Source organism: Siniperca chuatsi, linkage group LG2 (genome assembly GCF_020085105.1).
Source record: "Siniperca chuatsi isolate FFG_IHB_CAS linkage group LG2, ASM2008510v1, whole genome shotgun sequence".
NCBI classification, from domain to species: domain Eukaryota; kingdom Metazoa; phylum Chordata; class Actinopteri; order Centrarchiformes; family Sinipercidae; genus Siniperca; species Siniperca chuatsi.
Window position 1 is genome coordinate 13,714,520 of NC_058043.1, and position 16,954 is coordinate 13,731,473.

Here is a 16,954-nt window from a genome sequence, read left to right on the forward strand (position 1 = left end):
AGAATGTGTGTTTGTCTGCTCGAACGTAAGCAGCAAATGTTACCATGTCCAGCTAACTAGCTGGTTACAGTTGTAACCTTAACTCAGCATTAACTCAAAGGCCAAGGAGCATATCATTACCATACTAAAGGTTGTGTTAAAAAAGAAGCTCAGCTCATGATAGCACATCTACTGTGTAGTATTTCCCCACTGTGCCGGTCCTCCTGGGTGCTACTATATCAGAGTTTAAGCTAACGTTAGCGGCTCTGTCCTGCTCTTTAATGGATTTGGGGAAGTTTAAACTCCAATAACTCCAGCCAAACACGTTGTCCAAGATTGGTTAGTTCTCATCCTTAAAGCCTTTTCTCTTGTAACTTTAAAAGTGAAATGTAATGTTTGAAAATATGAACAATAAAGCATATAATCTGTGTGTTGCTAGTCATCTTTAATTTATGAAGGAAAAATTACCTTTTGTTGAGCCTTATTTACACTCTGTAAATGCTGTGGGCATCAGCTGATTTTAAACACAGGTGTTTAAAATCATGATACTTGCTGTTGCAAACTTTACCTGAGACTTTTTAAAGGGCCGCTTCTTCCAAATGACAAAAAACATGCATATTTTTTCACTTAATCCTATCTAACCATGCAGATGGTTTTATTTGTCCAGGTTTGAGATATCTGACATTTCCACCCCAATACAATGGAGGTTAATAGAAGTTTATTTGTGGTGCTCACATCTTTAAATGACATTTGAAAAATTCCTGTCTTTCCAGAGTCATTGTCTTACAGACCTGAACCGTTTTCACGACTACTTTCTACTTTAACTGTCTTTAAAAAAATTGTTTACACCATGTTCAGTGAATTTCTCCACAGTAACGGGAAATTTTGGGCGGTTTTCTGTTGTATTTTTAATACTGTGAGGAGGCAGACATCTCACCACAAGACATAAGTGAGGAAATATATTTTGCTTATGCTTTATTTAACAGGTCTGTAATTTCTTAATTTCCAAGGAAGTTTCTTGGAAAGAGCTATTTAATTTGGTTGTAATAATTTAATAATGTTAATTGTACATAGTTCCAAATTCTATAGCTCTTTCCAATAAACTTATAGCAAGCATTGCCATGTGTTTTTTTGGTAATTTGGGTGACTCTACCCTTTAGTTATGTAAGATATGTAGAAGCTACATTACATATAGGCCTAAACAAACATTATTAAATGAAATGCTTCTGTTGCAGGTCTTACCGGAGGTACAATACATGTACGATGAATACTGTCTCAAATATGCAGTGTGAGAGGGAGAACGAGAGAAAACAATCAGACACACAAATCCAGAGATTTCAGTACATTGGCATTAACCATGTGTTAGCTTTAGCATTAGCCTGGTAGTGTGTAATAGCATCAGCATGCGCGGCTGTGCCTGCTGGGGTGGCACAGCATGTGAATATAGAGTGGGCTCCCACAGCTCGGAAGATTAGCGCCCGAGTGCATTCTAGTCCATGTGCAAGGGCCGATTTCCAGGAAGAATGGCCCTTTACTGGGCCTCAAGTTGAATCCTGCTGCTTCCCTTTGGCCCAATAGAAGGCTGCAGTAACTGACAGTCCTTTACAATCAGCCAACACTGGTGAAGGTTTTGGGGCTCTCATTCTTTTTTTTTCTCCACTCTTTTTCTCCAAAAGGAATGGATTGATTTTGAAATTACTCTTTCTCTGCCCAGTGTGCGTATGGGTTGGTAGCCTATATTTGTGTGCATTCGTCCGTATACGAGGGTTTGTGTGTGTGTTTGCACGCATATACACACACACACAGACACACACACACACACACACACACACGTGCACATGATTGAATGCCAGTCTTGGCAATTGTCTTAATGGGATAAGGGGAGACTATGGTTCCTGTTGGGGGGATTGGACTGTGGGAATGACATGGGAAAACACACACACGTTGCATTCATGGCACTAACAGCTATGTTGTCGGATGATTCAAAGCAAAGGTGATATGTGGGTACTTGTTATCTCCCAAATACACCTCAGGGCTCACACTAGCCAAAAAAGATATGACACACCGTTCGGCAGGACTAATACTTTTTTGCAAAACAAAATACAACCGTAATCAAAAAAGGCAATGACTCATGTGCTCAGTGCATTCATAGTTTTGAACTTTTAGATCTTTTTGTTGAGGTTGATTATATCACACAGTGCAAAACCATGGGTCATTTAAGGAGAATGAAAGAAGTGACATATGGATGATGGGGGTGTTGCAATGGAGAGTTCTGACCAGTAGGGGTCATCTGTGGCATAATATTCATAAAGGCCTTCATGCTAACAAGCCTGCTACAGTTGCTCAGTTTTTCCCAACCATTTTGGCTTGTGACCAATAAAACAAATCAATATCTACTTGCAATAAGTCACAAGTTGTAGCCTTACTGTGCACATAAATGAGCAGTGAGCAGTTCTACTAGAGAGTGATTTTTCCATTTCAAATTAATTCATTTGAAGGACTTTTAGAGACTGGAAGAGAGGAAACTGTTACACAAACGAATCAGATGAAAGTGAGCAAAATGAAACCTATCTTTGTGTAATAGAAATATACATTTTTTGCTTTCTTATATCTTTAATTATATTGTGACCCCCCCCCCTCCAGATTTATCTTGGGACATGTCAGACTTACATTGCAGGTGCTGTCTTTAAGGTTTCCTGCAAAAAAAATCTGCACTAATCTTTTTCTCATTTCAGATGAGAACAACAGTACTTACATGTGCAAGGCTATATATTTGATATATATTTATAACCTTGCATCCTGTTGTTTTTCACCAATTTTTAGCTATAATCCATGTCATGCTCCCCAAAAATAATGTTCAGTGGTGATGCAGTTAACTTGGAGGTTTATTCTTGACCTTGGAAATATCAGTTTTACTAAAAAGTTCTTATCATAAATCGTTTTTTTCCAAAGCTTTCAGCTTTTAGCTTTAAGCAGGTGGAGTTTCTCAGTTGTCAAGGAGACGGTTTAGTTGTAGTATAACATCTGGCAATGACGAACAACGTAATTTGGAGGACTTTTTGAGGATTTGACTACTATTCTGTTGTTACAAGAACATGCATGTCCGCTCATAAATGTCCATTATTTCAACCAAGCACTCCAGCATCTGATTTCCCCAGTTAATTCACACTTCTGACCAGACTGAGAGGAATTGATTAGCAAAATAGTAGTGTAGGAGTCATATTTCTAAACCTTGCAGGTATTATAGGACCATTCCCCTGCTCATTGTATCGATACTGAGATGTCAGCCAGCGATAAGTGAAATGACAAACTCAGAGGAAGATGGGGTGTCATATTTCCCAGACTGATCAACATTTCATCTTGAGGTAAGGATGAGCTCAAGAGGGGGAGGTGGGCAGGTGAGCATGGAGACAGATAGAACTAAGAATAGCTGAATGTATAATTGCACATCAGGTTTAATATTATCAGTCTCGCATGAGAAATCTGCAGGTTAAAGGGCTTGAATGAAATTATTACCTTGGTGCTCATCAAGCCAGTGACTGTGTGAGTGAGAATGACAGTCAATCAATACTGACACTTGAGTCTACATTTGGCATTTCTGTGAGAAAAATGGACTCAGGACTTTGTTGAACGACAAAATCCGTCCAGAAAAGCAGTAAAATATTTACTTTTTGTGACTGAATATCAATTTGCAGGGGACACCTGAGAGATGAAAACCTTTTATTTATACTAACTCCATCTATTCTGCTCCCTCAACCCACTTCACCAATCCATGTGTTTTGACTTTATGTTTTCTACAATTCATCCTGAGGGGGACATGTATGCCTCTACCAAATTTCATGGCAATCCATCCAACAGTTTTTGAGACATTTAACTCAAAACCAGAAATGACAACCTCATGGTGGCGCTAGAGGAAATGTCAAGGGATCATCAACTTAATTAGGATTCATCCTCTGGTGACGATGAACGTCTGTACACAACTTCACGACAATCCATCAAATAGTTCTTGAGATATTTCAGTCCGGACCAAAGTCATGGACACACCGACCGACTGACCAACATTGCCATCCCTAACTGCTAACGTGCGCTTTGCACATGTACTTTCCGGCACATAAGTTTACCTGGTGCACAGCAGTCAGAAATAACAACTGTCAGAGCAGTAATGGAAAGATTTGTCACTGCAAATACAGCTCAAATACTGATACATTTCAGCCCTCAATGAAGTCTGAGACAGTCAAATGAAGTAAAATTAGACTACTTGGCTTACAGCTTTTGGTGGATAGGGAATGTCCCATGCCTGTTATGGCTTATCTGCAGGAAAAACTGTCATATGTGGCAATGGTGCCAGAAAGGAAACACCACACCGAGACAAAACACCACTCTTTAGCCAGCAAAGATATTGGATGAATTGAATGAAAAACAAAATTAATTCATCCTGGTGTCTGTGTCTTTTTGTGTCCCTGGAAACCGAATGTAAGCCAATTTTACTTTTGAACAGAACAAAAGAAACACATTTAACCAACTACCATCGTAACTTTTACTCATTATTTAGTTTAAGTTCAATATTTATCTGCAAATCTTCAAGGCAACATACCCTAAAACTACTGACTTCTATTTTTCAGAGTGATTGGGAATAGACCTACAGTATATTATTTCAGTCACTGATGTCGGTTCATATATGTTGGAGGTTTTACATCAAGCTGAAAAGGCTACACATGTATTATGCATGTGTTGTCTTTGTGTGTGGGGGCCGGGGTTTAAAAAGGTTTTGGAACCACTGGTCTAAAATATCTTTGTATGATGTAGCTTTAAGTACACAAATAAATGTGCACAGGTTGGCATAGGTATGCCAACCAGTTTGGTGACTAATTAATTCCCGGCATAGCTCTGCCCACCGTCAACCCTGAGCACAGGTCTAATCTGCCAGAAATGAAAACATCTGTAGGGTGTGCCGTTCTTTTAACTTTTTAAATGTGTAGCTTCTATACAGCACAGTTATGTCACATAGTATGATTAGCCTTTTATTTTGCCTTGTTTACCCCCTCTGCCAAATACAGAAGGAAGGTCTCGTCAGTGTGACCATTCAGTTATTAGAGAGTCAGACAGATACTTTGTCAATAACTCGACAGAACAACAAAACAAACTGGTGAAGTTGACTCAGCCAAATCAAATGAGCAACTGGAGAGATCCCTCTGCAGCACTTATTACACTTAGTGGCTCATGCTCTTGCATTTATTAACTACATTAGGCTTTACTGAGTGTAAAGTACTCAGTTATATGAGGTAAGACTTAATATTGTTTTCAATACACTATTACAAAACTACATTCTGATTATATGGAAATATGCTAGTCTATGCCAAAAACCTTTGCAGGAAATACATTTCACATCAGAAAGTTGATATTTATTGAATTAAACCCAATAATTTACACTTTTTAAATCACATAACTACCTGTAGTGCAGACATAGTTTAATGTTGTGTAGAGGAGAGATTCATCTCTTAAAGTGCTGTGTTTGTTTGTGTTGCTGCTTTATTAAAGTGCATGCTGTTACACTAGCACTAGTCTCTAATAGTATTAATATTCAGCATACCAATATCAGCCTTCTCAGCTCTGCTGGCATGTGCACGGTGTTGCTGGCAGGTCTCACTCACTACTGGGTGGCCTGGTTGGTAGCTACTCAATGCTTCCCTCTTGCCAAGAAGAGAAAGCTATTGGACAAGGAAAGCAGTAAGGTGGGGTCAAAGTGTGTGTGTACGTGTGTGTGTGTGTCTGCGTATATGCATGCCCACGCGTATGTTTGTGACTCAAGCTTAATTATCACACCCTCATACTATTATCTGATACTGTCACACTATTGTTGTGAATGTAAATACTACCTTTTGTTGGACACCAGACCAATTGTCGCATGGGGATAAAAGAAACGCTGAATTCAAGTGGACTGAATAGATGCAGTGGATTGGCTGCAGCTAGTTTGTTGAACCTGAGTTTGGGATCTGTTGCGCTGGGCTCTTTGTCTTGCATTTCCCCTAGCTTCTTTTCTTTTCACTTTCCCTCGCAGTTTCTTTTTGTTGTTGGTGAAAATTGTGCATCAATGCGGTCTAAAGCTTTCTCAGTGAAGTGACCCATGTTGAAATGTTCTGGGGGCGTCTTGTTGAATTGCTCAAACAAATTGCTGTTGATATGCTGGAGGTTTATACACTTGGCGAAGCATTAGCATCGCAAGGCATTGAATGGCAGATCTGGCCGAAGTTATGACTTTGTCTTTTGTCAGTCAATTTGGGTTCTTCCTTTGAGTGGGCTCTGTTCCAAACATGTGACACATATCAAAACCAAATTGTCAGACGAATTACCATTCCATTCAAAAATCCTCTTACAGAATGAAGCTATTGTGCACACTATACAAAATATATATTTATATTTCTTGATACCTCTTTAAGCCCCTGATTCTTTAGTTGTATAGTTGTTATAGTCTTTCCTGATTGAAATGGTCTTGGCACCTATGGTTAACCCTCCCTCCTTTATTTAAGTAAAATCACATATACTGTATATACATACACATATATGTTTTATTTGCAGTACTATTGCCGTGCTGTTTTAGTTACAGCTCTGCCAGCCAGAAAATGGATAACATAGTATAAGTCATGAAATGTCACCTACTCATATTTTTCTACTACATAACAACAACTACACAGAACAAATACGTTAAATATTCTCCAACCAGAAAAGCACATCTTGAAACAAGCATAACGACACATCTTAAAGATAAGCATTGAACACACCACCTGCTCCTCGCCTTGGGGCCGCTGCCTGTCCAGATCCACACATCACCGCCAACTCCACACCGAGGATCCGCTGCCAGCCCAGGCCAACAATCCTCTGCGCTACTAACCTGTCTGCCTGTCCAGATCCACACTGCACTCAACCCGAGCCTGGCTAATAACTGCTGCTTCAGTCTCCACTCCTGAACCATCGCTGCTTCCCCTGAGCTGCCGAGAACGGCGCCGATGGCTCCACTCAGGAAAACTACACCCCTTCCCACTGAAATTACTAAGTCAAAGAGTGACTTTGTCTTTAAAACTTCTCCAATTGTGTTCTGCATCTGTGGGTTCAAGAAGAAGAAGATACACTAACTAGCTAGCTTTTAGCTAGTTTTTGGCTAGCTATTGTTTTAAAAAATTTCTATAGATATCACAATACTACTGTTATTGTGAATTCTTTCGGCTAAGATAATCATGTAGTGAAAATCTGATATCGTGACAGCCCTGCTTCCAACACTGCCTTGCTGAAATTAAAGACTGAATAGTTCCTGTCTTCCCACAGTTGAACACTCCCAACAAAAATGGAAACATTAGTGTTGTGACTGTAGTAACATTCAAGGAATATGATGGTTTTCTTAGAATGAAGTTACCCTTTTCACTAATACAAATTTTATTTTTTACTCTAAACTGGTAAAAGCTTTGTCATGTAAATAATATATGATTACCATAACACAATTCATATATATGAAACTGTTATGAACAAATCATGACAGGATACCCACTGGGTTTCCCTGCAAAAAACATCATTACTGGCAGTGAATGATCACTCCTTTGAACTTCTTTACATATACAACACCTACAATGTGTCAGCATAGTGTTTTTGGTGTACTATGCACCATGTTGTATAAGGGGAAAGGCTTGGTCAAAAATTCACTGAAAATCTTTATCTAGCCAGGCTCTATAGTGCAGCATTTCATAGTATATCCAAAATTAATGTTTGTGACTGTGGATGTGTTTGTGTGCACTTGTGAGAGTGATATCGAGATTGGCTAAGCTACGACGCTAACGCTCTCTTTCTAATTAGCACAGATCATCGTAGACAACATTCAGATAGCAGCTTCTCATTTTAAGCCGGCACTAACCGTCTCTTTCGTTGGTCAAAATGACAAATGTCCACGGCGGCAGGTCATATCAGTCGTTGCTAATTAACATTAATTCTGTGAGTAACCTGATGGCAGGCCAAAAATAAACTTGGCTATTGTCTGATTTAAGTGGTCTCTGCAAGCCGGTGAGATCCTTTGTGAGTGAAGAACCTCCACTCCGTAACCTTGTCAGTCCAACAAATCCAACAGAGGGATACGACTTCTATTTAGCAGATTGTATCACGTCAGTTTCAGGAATTGCATTCTCCCAGTTAAACTTTAATTCATATATCAATAATTTAAGTTTATCAACATAATAGTTTTTAACCAGGACCTTCAGTAATTGGATCAAGTAGCTCATGAAAAATAAGGTGTGTCAGCTGTTATTTCAATGTGTCAGATAAATATTTAATCAACATTTCAAGTGCTTGCATTGCAACCACTTGAAATGTTTTCAGTACTTCCACTGTAATTTCAACTACTTTTACCACTTACATTTCTACTGTACTGTAACAACTGTTTTCATCTTTTACTCTTCAAATAATAATTAACATGCCTTCAGTGGTTACACATCAACTGACATTTCAATTGTTGTCTCTTCAGCTGCTTTCACCTCTAACACATCAATTGACATTTTGATTTTCTTCATCTCTATGGCTTCAACTGACACTTCCAGCTCAATTTATCATGTACATTTGAACTCCTTTCAATGCTTTCATTTAAATTGATACTTCAACTTCATCTAGCACTTACACTTAAATTGACACTTCAACTTCATTCAGTGCTTACTCTGAAACTTCATCTTTTAGCACTTTCATTTTAACATCTTTGTTTTAGCTTTTTTTGTATTTGTATTTTGACTGCAACATCAACTGTTTCAGTATTTCAACTATTTCAAATGTTTCAACTGCAAATCACAGCAGTGAACACATGTACATTTTCCCAGAAAATGCTATCTTTTCTAGTTATCATCTAATATGTGTTAAGTTCCTGATAAAGACTGTACTCTGTAGAATATAGCATGCAGAGTAGCTGATTTATGTCCTGTCAAAGCAGGACATTTTACACTAATGATACACACATATTACAAGACCTGGTTCTGTGTGAGGTTATGTCTAAATTTTGCCTTCTGAAAGAAACAGCTGACAAATAATGTGTCCAAGTACATTTTAAACTATACCCCATAAGCCCCAGGTGGGTTTGTGCATTTTCTGGTTTAAGTCCAATATATACATTTTGCAGGAGAAGTCAGTGTGTTCTGTTATTCTCTGCTTTTGCAGTCCTTGCTAATGTGGAATAATTAGCATTCAAAAACAATGCATACATGAGTGACAAACAGAACCTTTTTTGTGAAAAGAGCAAATGCATGAACCTATTTCATGCACTTTTCACTCCTGAGCTTTGCTATATAGAGATTTAGAGACAATTTGAGCAGCATTCACAAAATTATAAAAAAACAAAAACAGCCACTGTTATATAACATCATGTGAGAAGAGGTTGCGAGAGATGCCGACAGCTTTATCCACTCTCCTCCTCTCACTGTCCTTCAATTTTCATTCTGCTTCTCTCCTTTCTATCTTTCTATCTTTCTGGGGTTTTTTTTACCACTTAGACTTTTGTATTCCTTCCACCTGTTGGGATTCACAATGGTTAAAGGGGGGGCACCCACTTGTGTAGGTGTGATCAATTAATTATGGCTATCAGAATTATCAAAGATAATCATAAATAACTTGACTATGAATAAAATCCTCTGGGGCACCACTCTTCGTAAAGAAGAGTAATGATAGCCAATTAATTGATTGAGTCTGATAAAATACACTAAACTATCAATTTGGAACACAGATTAATAATTTAATTAATAACTATAACCAGAATACCTAGTAGGTTGAAGGATTTAGAGTTCAACATAGAAGAGGTTGGCAAATTACTCACTCTTGTGAAACATTAAAGACGCCAGCATAATTATACACAGGCATTTATTAAAGATAATAAAGCAAAAGCACACCATATGAAGACTAACTCTAAATACACTAAACTACAGAACAAAGGGATGTTTGTGTGTGTGTGTGTGTGTGTGTGTACGTGTGTGTACGTGTGTGTGTCCAAGATGGCTGCTTGGATGTAAAATGCCGTTAAGCAACCTCTAGGGCCAGGTGGGGGAGAATGGTGGTTCCGTTGAAGAAGAGTCTTTTGCTGTGCAGTATCTGTTTGTAGAGATTGGAGGAAGCCGGTCGCTTGTCTTTGTTGTCCTCACAGAGTTAACAGCTTGGCATTGCTTCGTGCTTCTTAAAGTTAGCTGGCAGGCTTTGTGCAATAGCCGTTGGCTCTAAACTTTATTGCTGAGATCTAACAGGCCTTCACAGCGCTGCTGTAGATCAGGAGAGTTTGGGTCTGCTGCGTGTTCAGAGCAGATTACATGACTGTGGTAACAGACAACCGTCTGCTGCATGCTGGAGGTGAGGCCAGGAGGAAAGAGTTCAGTTGGGTGTCTGCTGGTGAGCAGGCCACACTGTGAGGGAGACAGCCATGGCCATCCCTGATATCTAGGTCACAGGTCAGACTGGCCACTAGTGGCTGGAATGCTGCGTTGAATGCTCTCAGGATTTTGCAATACAGAAGAGCATGCAGTCTCCTAATGAAAGTTCAGTTAAAAATCACACAAATTAATGAATTCATCTGTGGAATCCCAACACACCTCTGCCTCTAACATACTACAGTTCTTTCAGTCCACCTATCTAATCTTATCTCGCTTATTTTCTCTTCTACTCACAGCACCTTGTAAAAGACTGATGATAGGTATCCTAGCAACAAGTCTTTTTTCCAGTGTCCTAACTGGACAGCAAAGTGACTCCTGACTCCAACAACCAATGGAACAACAAGTTTGTTGTCCCTTAAGAGTGAGGTGGCCAGTCATTTTGAGGCATCTTGCTTGTTCTGGAGTCAGTAGGCCAGAAGGATAATGGTTGAGGAAAATGACCTGTAACCATCTTGTCAACAGACTATCTAGTGCTAGAGTGAAATGTTTTCTATTTCTAACACGTCTTCTGGAGACAGTCTCTCTCACATCGTAGTCTACAACTCGCTCTTGACCTTCCTACAATTTGAGAATGCAATCTGTTATTGCATTAGACACAGTCAAAAGTTATTTTTGTGTACTTATATCACCACACTCTTTGCACTGCAGCTACATGCAGCACTTTTAAGAGGAATAAATTTGATATTTCTTACCAAGCATACAAAGAGCAAAGGGGCAGGAAAACAGGAACATTAGCCTCTGACATGAAGCAGCCCTATACCTGCAAGAAATTATCAAAGTTTTATCCTCATCAAGCATTCCCCCTCTGATAATGTTGTACAGGGCAACATAAATAAAGGACTTGACTCTGCCTGAAAAGCACAGTAAGGGTTTGCCAGCCGCTTTGGGTGGCCATACTTTTTATGCAGGGCACTTCCTTTAAGCTTCTAATGATGAGTGACCCTTGCGTGAAGGGTTTCTTAGTGACTAGGTCAGGCTTTTAGAGTCAGAGTCGGGGGAGTTCCTAGTGCACCAAGTCTATCACGCCTGGAAACCAGGCAATCAACTTGTGTATGAACAAACTCTACAAACCCTACAAACTCGTTTTTTAAGCCCATAAGGGTTATTAAGATTTTATGACTGATCATTCATCATTAGCTAGTGACGACAACAACAACCCAATATCTTTAAATTAGGAAATCCATCATATTGTATGCTCGGGTGCAGAATGACTTTTGGAGGGGACAAAGACGTGTGAGTTGGTATGCTGCGAGCAAAGCCCCAGGAGCAACTGCTTTGGGAAAAGGAACCAGACTGTTGACTTCAATTCATAAATCAAACGGGGTCACTGCCTCTTTGAAAAACTGAGACTTGACTTCCCACAAGTCTTCAACCAACAAACATTGTGCAGTCTTTACAGTATTTAGCCTTTAATTGTGTGTAGAGGATTTTTAATGTAATTTCTGTGTCGTCATGTACATGATTATGCAGGCTAGAGAGCCAGACTGATACATGTTTTAGGCTGATGCTTGTACCGATATTTGAGAGCTGATGTATATACTGATACCGATACAACTGTGATAAGCTAATATTGGCCGATAATATCAACCGTGCTATATCGGCTGGGCTCTAATGCAGACTTCATATCATTTTTTTCATATCATTCTTCTTCATATTGTGATTAAGTATACATTGGAGACTTTCCCTCTGAAAACCCAATGTTCATTTTTTAAAACCAAGATTTAAATGTAAACCCACTGGCCGTGCATGAAGCTGAGTTGAAGTGAATTTGAACCTGTAAAGGAAAATTCCTTATTCTCATAATTGTGAAAATTCTGACAGTGGGTAATGCTAACTTTGCTAACTTCTCTGTTGTAGAAATTCTGAATTAGCTGTTTTAGCTAGGTGCATAGTGCTCTACTTGCCAGCTAACCATAGCTGCCAATTAATCTGCACACACCAGGTTTGTTTACATATGAGGCTGCAGGTCTTTGAGTCAGTGTGTATTATTATGACCCATAGTCAGAATGAACACAAGTATAAGAATAAGACCCAGATTGAGAAATACCAACATTTAAAATTTGCAAAATTGTATCATTAGTGTTAGTCCATGCTGGATTTACACCTTTAAATAAATAATGTAGGCATGATATAATCTGGTCAAGTGTGTCACTACAGATTCAAAGATAGATATTGGAAAACAGGTTTGAAAATATTTCCAGAAATGTAGTAATTCAGTCTTACTTCTTAAGTTGAATCAGTATTGACCACTGAGACACACTATAGGTATATGCCTTACTGCAATTAAAATCTGAATCTGAATCTAAATAGTGATATTAAAAAACAAAAGAAAGATGTGGAAAACAAACCAGAAATTATAGGTACTCAAATGGATGGCAAAATATGTAAATGGGCTTTATGTGAGCCAAACATTTTATAAAAATACACCAGTGCAATGGTACATTTAGTTGGGGTATGCCACACCCCACCCATGAATCTAGAGATAGTTAAGCTTAATGGAGCAACTGTAATAAGCATGTAATAAGCTACTTAATATCCTTATTGTCGGTCATTAAACTTAAACTTACATCAACCTAACTTTTTTGTCGTGTTTTGCCCGTCTCCCCGTGTCACCCTGCTCTGTCTGCGCCGTGGTAACGCTGATGTGAGACCTACACTGGTTACCACATGGCTTTTATCCAAGTAGAGGCGCTTGAGAGTAGACCGCTTGGAGAGTGGGAGCGCAGTCGCAGGTTATCCATCGCCTGGTACAAGATCTACCGTCACTCTGCCACGTCTGGGATCTTCCTTTATATAGACGAGAAACTTAACAAAACCACTTCACTCAACGCGGATCCAGCGTGTTCTCTTTTTCCTTTTTTGTCCCGTCTCTCTTTTTTTTTTCCAGCCCCCTGATCAGGCTAAACCATCCTGTGTTTTGTAAAGGCAATTGTTAGTGCGCATCATCGCGGGAGCCAAAAGGAGATTTGCCACTGTTCCATAGGAGACTGGTGAGTAGAGAGGCTCAATGTTACATACCTTTGATTTTTATTTGCATGGTCACTTCTGTTTCATACTTACGCCCAATATCCAACCACCCTTTTGATTGACTGCTTTTTTGCTGTTTTACTTTAATTGAGTGATTCTGACTTCTTATTGCTGCTAACGTACTTACAGTAAGGAGATAATGATGATTGGGTTGGTTGGTTGATTTTCACTTATGCTGTAACTATTTCAACTAGTTATGAAGTTATTTTTTATGGTAAATGCTGTGTTACAATGATGTTACAGTGATACCAAGTGGAAGAGTTTTCCAGCTTCACAGAAGTTAGTGGTTTAGTTGCAGGTTACTGAAAGCTGGCAAGCATTGTCCCACAACATTAATGTACAATGTCTTTTCTACTGTATTCTATTTGTGATGTTGTTATCCTTCAATTGAATTAATAGTTAATAGGTATCACACTTAATTCCCGACTGCTTCTTCTTTATTTAGATTCATGGCTGATTAAAGGACCATGCAGTTACATATTAAGTGTAAATGAATGTGACTTGATATGAACCTTCACATACATAAGTGTGGACTATTAGATGGGCGTGGTTTTGTATTAATGGGACAGTCCCATTCAGATTCAGATGTCCCAGGAAAGATACAAATTCCAAAAAAAGTCACTGAATCCATTTAAAGTTTTGGTTATGAGGTCACCTTTTAAAAATCTTGTGTCCGTATGTTTTTTTCTCAGCGGGCTGCTGGAGCGTCATGACAGCTGAGAAGAGCGGGCCCGTTATAAACGGTAAACCAGAGGATGGCAGAGACCCGGAAGGGTCCAGCTCCAGCCTAGACAACAGGGAGTACAATGAGAGGGGCCACTGGAACAACAAGATCGAGTTTGTCCTGTCTGTGGCTGGAGAGATCATCGGGCTGGGCAACGTCTGGAGGTTTCCTTACCTCTGCTACAAGAATGGAGGAGGTAAGGAAGTTTCCCTTATCTGTGCAAGGAGCATGGACATAAAGCAAAGAATGAAGGTGGTAGGTGATGGTTTTTGTGTTAGAAAATTGACATGAGACAAGCTCCCTTGCAAGAAGGAGGAGGTAAGACATGCAATGATGGATAAGGAAAGGTAAGAGAAAAAACAAAAGTAAGTAAATATTATCAAATATTATCTCTGATTAGATACATAAGTAGGATAGGATATGATTATTAAAATGTAAAAGACCCATTCCTGGTTAAAAGAAGTAAGACAAGTTCTCTTATCTTTTACCGCACCAAAGGAGGATGTACATTTTGTAGATTTGAAGTATCAAAATATGATGTAATTTATTGTTTGATCCATTATGCACAATCATGTCAATAAAAGAGGTGGATTGCCTCATTAGGCACCTTAGACAGCACAGTATGAAAAGGTCAACTTGCAGTATTAGTGTGGCATCATAGTGAGTGCTTTCATCTCAATTTCGTGAATTGCTCCCACTCCTTTAAAGTAGGAATTAAAAAGTAAATTTTGTTTTTTGGTTTAAGGTAAATTTTGAAATATTATGCTGTCAGACTTCTTATTTTAGTATTGATCAAGTGGTATTCATGTCCTGTATGTGTTTTCTTTTGTGTGCATAAAGGTGCGTTCTTCGTTCCATATGTCATCTTCTTCGTGTGCTGCGGTATCCCCGTGTTTTTCCTGGAGACTGCCCTGGGTCAGTTCACCAGTGAGGGAGGCATCACCTGCTGGAGGAAAGTCTGCCCGCTGTTTGAGGGTGAGAAAACATTAACTTCATATCGGTTATCAGGGTGTGCTCAGGATTTAAATAATTAAATAGAAAATGGGAAACGATACAGAGACAGAGAAGTCGGGCCACACTCACAATAAATACTTTTATGTAAATGTATTTTCCCATGATTATCTTGAGTCATTTGTTAATTTTTACAAATTTAATCTGTTGTAACATCTGAACAAGCTACTGACTTCTACAGGTGTCTTAAAGACATTGGTCACTACAGCTGTGAATACTTGTGGGTTGCAATCATTTGAAAATCTAGCCATTCACCTGCAATTGTTTAATTTTCGTTGTCTTTATCAGTAACTCTTTGCCTTTTCAGGTATTGGCTATGCAACGCAGGTGATTGAAGCTCATCTAAACGTGTACTATGTAGTGATCCTTGCTTGGGCCATCTTCTACCTCTTCAACTGCTTCACCACTGAGCTGCCGTGGGCTGCCTGTGGGCACTACTGGAATACAGGTGGGAGGAGGGAACAGTGGATAACAGAGGAAATTCTTCTTGCAAGCAGAAATAATCATGTGAAACTTTTCTGTTTCTAGAGAAAAGAAAATAGAAAATAACTTAATTTTAGTTTAATGTACAATGCCATATCTACACATATACCTGCAGTATGCTCTCAAAAATAATATCATGTCATGGTGTATCCACAGAGAACTGTGTTGACTTCCATGGAGAAAATGCCACCAACATTACAAACCCCAACGCAACTTCTCCAGTCATTGAGTTCTGGGAGTAAGTACATTTTTTGTTTCTACTTTATTTTCACGGGTCGTTCATTTGGTTTTATATGAGACTTCGCGCTCTGTTTGTGTGTGCAAAGTCCCATTGGAGAGCAGACTATGAAGATGGCTTTCATTTCTGTGGGTACATAGTATTAATGGTATCACAGTATGTATGCAGAGTAACACCATGAGGAAATGCTTTGTCAGTTCAGGCAGTCTACAACGTCTCAAGTCCTCCTTTAATGTCATTATCTACCATAATGTTGAAAATCTGAGCTTCTGACAGCTCCAGACTGTTTCACTGACCCCCCCTAAACTTTCCCCCAATAATTAGTCAGCCCTTTTCATATTTGTGTGTCAACAGGCCCTGGTAGGCCAGCTGTCTCCCAGCTAGAGCCGTGTGTGTGGCAGTGGATCAGGCCTTGTAAGTGTGTAATGCTGACCACACTTCCTGTCTCACTGCCAGTGGCTATGTTTACACTGCTGGGTCAAATCCCTCTTTAAAAAAACAACAACCTAGACATTGCATTCAAATAGTAAAATTAAAATTGCGACAATTCAAAATGAGATGACATGATTTGTGTAACAGTGTTGAAAACATCAGATTTGAGCCAACAACATAACTGTAACTCCAGAGACAGACATGCCCAAAGGAAATGGCCAAAGAGCCAACCACCATGCTGTTGGCAAAAATAGCTACTGACCAGGCTTTGTTTAATCTATGCCAAGACACACTGTCATGTTTTGTACTGTAAATACAGCATAAACAAACATCAGAGCAGTAAGTTAAACAAGCTGTATTTTGCCATCTGTATAGATATTTGTGTTGGTGCTACAAAGCTTATATCACCGAAAGAGAGTTTGATGAAAACTCACTCACAAACAAAAAAATCTTTTGTATATCTATGATACATACATTTCAATAATATTACCGGTACATAACTAAAGAGTGATATATCTGGGCAAATTCTTTTTAATGAACCAGAAAATAAGACTCTAAGAATATAATACTGCTTGCAGAAATTTTAGGAAGGGAAGGAAGGTCCTCTTCCTCTAGGAGTCTCTT

At 39.0% G+C, this 16,954-nt stretch overlaps 1 protein-coding gene across 2 annotated transcripts in view; it reads left to right on the forward strand.

Moving 5' to 3' along the window:
- The first annotated feature begins 13,099 nt into the window (after positions 1-13,099).
- slc6a11b (solute carrier family 6 member 11b) overlaps positions 13,100-16,954 on the forward strand; it is a 28,809-nt gene continuing 24,954 nt past the window's right edge. Inside the window, exons 1-5 of one of the 2 annotated variants that reach the window (XM_044175347.1) lie at positions 13,100-13,405; positions 14,135-14,362; positions 15,007-15,141; positions 15,485-15,625; positions 15,817-15,898. In XM_044175347.1, the coding sequence (XP_044031282.1) occupies positions 14,152-14,362; positions 15,007-15,141; positions 15,485-15,625; positions 15,817-15,898 (569 nt within the window). In that variant the 5' untranslated portion in view covers positions 13,100-13,405; positions 14,135-14,151. Of the gene's footprint in view, positions 13,406-13,445; positions 13,571-14,134; positions 14,363-15,006; positions 15,142-15,484; positions 15,626-15,816; positions 15,899-16,954 lie in introns of those variants that run through there. The other variant, XM_044175356.1, reaches the window with a different exon arrangement.